At 48.1% G+C, this 6,000-nt stretch overlaps 1 protein-coding gene across 2 annotated transcripts in view; it reads left to right on the top strand.

The window, feature by feature from the left end:
* The first annotated feature begins 259 nt into the window (after window positions 1–259).
* Window positions 260–6,000, top strand: part of LOC116810669 (plasma membrane ascorbate-dependent reductase CYBRD1) — a 34,947-nt gene continuing 29,206 nt past the window's right edge. Inside the window, exon 1 of one of the 2 annotated variants that reach the window (XM_032755400.2) lies at window positions 260–666. In XM_032755400.2, the coding sequence (XP_032611291.1) occupies window positions 480–666 (187 nt within the window). In that variant the 5' untranslated portion in view covers window positions 260–479. The remainder of the gene's footprint in view (window positions 667–6,000) is intronic. The other variant, XM_032755399.2, reaches the window with a different exon arrangement.

The raw sequence follows: 6,000 nt of genomic DNA, 5'->3' as shown, positions 1-6,000 counted from the left end.
GTAGTTAAAAGCACACACATAACCTTACCCAACGGATCCCTCTCTTCTCTTAACCAAGACGGCGCACCACTGCCCTACTCAGCCTCCCCACAAATAAGGACGAGATACGGGAAGGGTTAAAAGCAAGCGGTGGGTACAAAACCCTCGGAATTCTCTCTTTGAGCAACTAATTCTGTTACTGAAGCCCTCTGCGAGCTTGGATGCTGGGCAAGGGCGAGGGTGGGGCCACCAGGCAGTGAGCGCCCTCGGCGGCCGCGTGATCCCGGGGGTGGGGCCCGTTTCTGAATTGGGGCCAGCTTCCCACCCCCAAGGGGCCCCACATTCCGGGCCAGCAGCCCAGAAATTCCCTCCCTGCAGGCGGAGACAGCCCCAAAAAGTCGACGCCCCGGTCCCGCCGCCCGGCCACTACCCAGAGGGCTGCCGCCGCCTCTCCAAGTTCTTGTGGCCCCCGCGGTGCAGAGTATGAGGCGCTGACGGCCATGGAGGGCTACTGGCGCTTCCTGGCGCTGCTGGGGTCGGCACTGCTCGTCGGCTTCCTGTCGGTGATCTTCGCCCTCGTCTGGGTCCTCCACTACCGAGAGGGGCTTGGCTGGGACGGGAGCGCACTCGAGTTTAACTGGCACCCGGTGCTCATGGTCACCGGCTTCGTCTTCATCCAGGGCATCGGTACTGGCACCTCCTGGGGGGTGCGGGGAGGAAAGCGGGGAGAGCGGCGGGGGCAGAGGGTCCTCCGTGAAGCCCCTTCCAGCTGAGGAAGTGCTGGAGGATCGCGGGGCCCGGAGGAGTGCGATGAGGAGCGCGCGGGAAGCCAAGTCGGCGGGGCGGGAGGGAGGCTGGCTGGCTCGGGGGCAGGACAGAGCTGCGGTTCGGGCGGATCGCAGCGAGCGCGGGGCCGGGGGTGCGCGGTGGAGACGCGCTGCTGGGGGCGGCGGAGCGGGGCCGGCCCCACTTGGTTGACTCTTTGCGGCGAGTGGCTAGGACGCATTGGAGGGGCCTCCAAGACCCAGAAACTTGAGCCCGGGCGCGATGCCGGAGCGCCGCGCAGTCGGGCCGCTGCCGCCCACGCGACCCGGAAAGTCGCCCCTGTGGACCGAGCCTGCGCAATCGGGCGCGCGGAAACACTTTCGCCTCAGCCTTTTGCTGAACTTGCTTCCAGGCTGCAGATGAGGAGGGGAAGGCAGCGGGGGAAAGATTGCCTGAGCGAGAATTTGACCGTATTTGTAACAGCCTCGGCCCTGGGTGAAGGGGCTGGCCAAGGGGCGAGTGAAGCATCCGCCCTGGGTTCCTCTCCTCCTAGAGTGTTAAACTCAGTCGAGTCCGGGAAGCCACCAGGACTTCAAAGTGTGTTTCGCCGCCCTGCCCAGTCATTGGACGGTCTTGAGCCCGACTTTTTTATGTGGCAGCAGAGTGGCGAAAGTTCCCCCGCGGGGCTTCCTATTGGGCACTGGCCCAGCGCTCCGGGTGGGAGATGCCGGGAGAAGGCCCGCGGCTGTCTGGCACCGAGGGATGCCTCTGCTCGGAATGCCCCCGGCGCGAGCTGCGTCCGTGTTTGGCCCGCGGCAAGCCAGCCCTGGGCCTGCATTCTCTGGGCTGAGGCTGGCGCGGGGATGGGGCTCAGCAGTCGCTGGCAGTGTTTGTTGTCATTGTGTAGTGCCTCTCACAATTTCCTGACAGCTTCCTTCAGTTTGCCGTGTAGCTGGAGGAACCTCTAGCTTTGGGCGCAAACACCATTTATTTGTAACCACTTCCCCAAAGGCACGGCCTTGAGAAAGTAGTTAGAGAAAGGCAGCAAGGGGTGGAGTGGGGTTATGTCGCAGAAAATAATGGAGAGGAGTAGCAAGGGTTTGGAAAGATATGGCCACTGGCCGAAATCTCCAGCTTTGCCTCCGGGCAGGCTGCCTTTTCTTCACCAAATATTTAACTCCCCACAAACGAGTGTGCAAAAGAGTGCTGACCTCATTCCTGAAGAAAAGTGATTTTGGCTTTTGTTTTTGTTGGTTGTTTTAAACTTGTACTGCAGCTTTCGCAAGTGTGGCCAGCATTCTCCCACTCTGGAATGTAGTGGAAGGTGTTACTAACCCTCAGCATTCAAAGGCTTCTCTGGTGTGAGATCGGCACCAGGGTGTGAGCACCACTGGGCACCTAAGGCATTTCGTTGCGTAACTCTCAGTTATTTTGCCACTACGCTTATAAGAGAAAAACATATTCAAGTTCCAAAATAACTGTCAGAAGCACACTTTCCTTCATGGTGGAGCCCTTAAGTTTGGTCCAGAGCTGTCTACACCTTGTTTGCTCAAAGAGTAGAACCAGTCTCCTCTTCTACCCAACTCTTCAGAGCAGCTTCTAATACCAAAAAACTTTCTGGAGGTTTTGGAATATCTTCTTATAATTGATGGTAAGGGAAACACAAGTGTTATTACTCGTTGCCTGACTTGCCACAGAGGAGAAGACGTCAGAATGGCTAACAGTGATTGCATGCTGTGTGTCCACTAAGTGCATTATCTCACATGTATGTAAGAGTAAACTGAGGCAGAGAAGAGTTATGTAACTTACCTATGAAAGTTGTTTTAAGTCTTCTCAGTGACCTTATTGTCAAAGTTGGATTCTCTGCTTTTATGGCAATATGCTTATTTTCTGCCAAATCTTTTTAGACAGCGAAAACCTTCATCTAAAATATGTTTTGAAACTCTTCATTCGTGTTAGAGTCCAATATACAGTTTTCCTAAAAGGTTTTTTAATTTCTCTAAACTTTGTACTTCTCTTAATCTGTTCATACTTAACTCTTGGACAGAAATGTGTAAATTTTGGCAATTTTCATCTGTTGCTCTTATGAATTTTGCTTCTTTTATTCTTTCTTTCAAGACAGAGTCTTGCTCTGTCGCCCAGGCTGGAGTGCAATGGCGCAATCTTGGCTCACTGCAACCTCTGCCTCCCAGGTTCAAGCAATTCTCCTGTCCCAGCCTCCCCTGTGGCTGGGATTACAGGTGCCTACCACCATGCCCAGCTAATTTTGGTATTTTTAGTAGAGACGGGGTTTCACCATGTTGGCCAGGGTGGTCTTGAGCTCCTGACCTCAAGTGATCCGCCTGCCTTGGCCCCCCAAACTGCTGAGATTACAGACGTGAGCCACCGTACCCAGCCGATCTTTTTTCTTTAGGTTCAATTACTGTATTTGTATCAATGGTCCAGAGTTTGTCCCGTCATTACTCATCCTGTTTCCTGTTTGGATCCTGGATGTGCAAATCACTTTAATCATATAATGCATGTAATTGACATGAGCATAAATGTTTTCATACGTGTAGGCACATGCATAGTTCTTACATATCTTGGCCCACCCACCCACATTCCTCACCCTAAGTATTAGGAAGGCTCCAGTGGAAGGAGGGGGAGTAATAAATAAAGTTTATAGGCTGCGAGGGACCCACACGTTACAGACTCACCATGTTATAACAGACTTTTTTACTGTGTGTGATTGCTGCAAGGAGGAATATTTTAGGCTATGAGATTTCAGATCTCTAACAAAGAACACGATGTAATGGAGTTCTTCTCTTCTGTAATACACAAATATTTGCAGATGAGGAAAGGAAGGGTAAAGTACAGTTATTACTGTAAGTATAAAATGCTTTAGAAATGCAATATACAAATAGTAAACAATATTTGAAACTAAGAACAAGTATGAGTCCTTTGAAACACCTTTAAGAAGCAAGCTCTGGGCCGGCATGGTCCAGCTACTCGAGAGGCTGAGGCAGGAGAATCGCTTGAACTCGGGAAGCAGAGCTTGCAGTGAGCCGAGATCTCACCACTGCACTCCAGCCTGGGCAACAGAGCGAAACTCCGTCTCTGTCTCAAAAAAAAAAAAAAGAAGAAGTAAGCTCTGGCCGGGCACGGTGGCTCAGGCACCTGTAATCCCAGCTACTCAGGAGTCTGAGACAGGAGAATTGCTTGAACCTGGGAGCCGGAGGTTGCAGTGAGCCAAGATTGTGTCACTGCACTCTAGCCTGGGCAACAGAGTGAGACTCTGTCTCAAAAAAAAAAAAAAAAAAAAAGTAAACTCCAAAGAAGCAAAGCTAACATAGAAGTTACAAAACAAATCTCCCTCTCCTTCTTTATTCTCCTTTCCCTTTCTCGCTCACCCTCTCTCTCCTTGTCCCATTTTCTCCTCTATGTCCCTCTCTCCCTCTCCCTCTTCCTTTCTTTCCCCCTCTCTCTCCCCACCTCCCATACTCCAAGTATATTTTGGAAAATGTATATATTCTAAATTAAAGTATAACAGATCATGGGAAATCTAAAACTAAAATAAAATTTAAACTAGTGGGAAATCTAGCTAACAGACTCTGACATGAATGAGGAAGAGTTTAGAAGAGGCTTTGTACTTCTCTGAAAGAAATGTTTCCCATGAAATAAGTATACTACTAGGAAATCAGAGAAACGAACCTTGAAAAGAAGGCCACAGAAAAGACTGAAACAAATAAACGCTGTCAAAGTGGCTGTTGACCTTTTAAAAGGTTCAGCAAGGTGGAATGTGTTCTTTAGTGAAAGGTAGAAAATTCAGGTGTCTAAATTTAGCGAAAAGAAGTCTTGGCAATTCTATACTCCTTCCTTTCCTGTGTAGAACTCCTTTTATTGTATAAACTGAAGGGAGAGAAATTAAATAGTTTAATGATCTCAGGTTGATTTTGTGAGAGAATATAACTACCTTAAGTAACATTTAAAAGACTAACAGAAATTAAGAGCAGTTCTTAAAAAGCAGTTGGGATATCCTATTAATTTATCTAAAAGTGACCAAATTCCAAGATTAATTAAATAGACTTGAAAAGGCTCTTGGGGTAAAATCCAGCAAATAAGATAATGGAGAAAGTGCCCCAAATACCTACTCTAAAAGAAGCTTCAGGGACACCATTGATAATAAAACCTATCAATCTTAGCGATACAAGGGTTTTTACAAAGCACAAAGAGATGATTTAAAGAAATTTTGTGACCAAAACCACAAAAAAAATCCCCAACATATTTTTTTTGTAAATAAATACACATAGTTGTTTTTTTTTTTTTGAGACAGAGTCTGGCTCTGTCCCCCAGGCTGGAGTGCAGTGGCACCATCTCGGCTCACTGCAAGCTCTGTCTCCTGGGTTCACGCCATTCTCCTGCCTCAGCCTCCCGAGTAGCTGGGACTACAGGCACCCGCCACCACGCTCTGCTAATTTTTTTTTTTTGTATTTTTAGTAGAGACAGGGTTTCACTATGTTGGCCAGGATGGTCTTGAACTCCTGACCTCGTGATACAGGCGCCTGCCACCACGCCCTGTTAATTTTTTTTTTTTGTATTTTTAGTAGAGACAGGGTTTCACTATGTTGGCCAGGATGGTCTCGAACTCCTGACCTCGTGATCTGCCCACCTCGGCCTCCCAAAGTGCTAGGATTACAGGCTTGAGCCACCATGCCCAGCCTAAATACACATAGATTTTTAAATAATGCAACCAATAAAAATGTTTTAGATATGACTGTGGTGCTCAGTGCTATATCCCCAGTACCTAGAATAACACTGAGAACTGGCACATGGTAGATGAGTAAGTGGTTGTTGAATGAATGAGTGATTATTTCTGTACCATCACTGAATTGTTAGTAACAAAATGCAATTTACAGCCACTTATTTGTGACGATAATAATAGTGTCTAAAGTAAACACACCCTCGCTTTTCCCTAGTGATTCTCCTGTTCAGCCAGTTTAAAAGCACTGGCTTAGTCAACCTCCAGGAAGAATGGACATCATATTGCACTGGAAATCTATCTTTATTCTGAGGCCTCTAGCTGATGAGAATGTTGCTGCTTAAGTATAATCTGTACCTCCTCTTCCCTTCATCCCAGTTCTCCCTCCTTTTTCTGCATCATTAAGTTTCTCCCCCAACTGGCTTATTTCCAACATGTTATAATTTCTATCATCTTCGAAAACAAAACAAAGCAAAACAAAACAAAATCACTCTTGACCCTGTATGTCCCTCAGCTAC

Source organism: Hylobates moloch, unplaced genomic scaffold (assembly GCF_009828535.3).
Source record: "Hylobates moloch isolate HMO894 unplaced genomic scaffold, HMol_V3 SCAFFOLD_1, whole genome shotgun sequence".
NCBI classification, from domain to species: domain Eukaryota; kingdom Metazoa; phylum Chordata; class Mammalia; order Primates; family Hylobatidae; genus Hylobates; species Hylobates moloch.
Note: the sequence above shows the minus strand (reverse complement) of the source record. Positions and strands in the feature narration are given on the sequence as shown.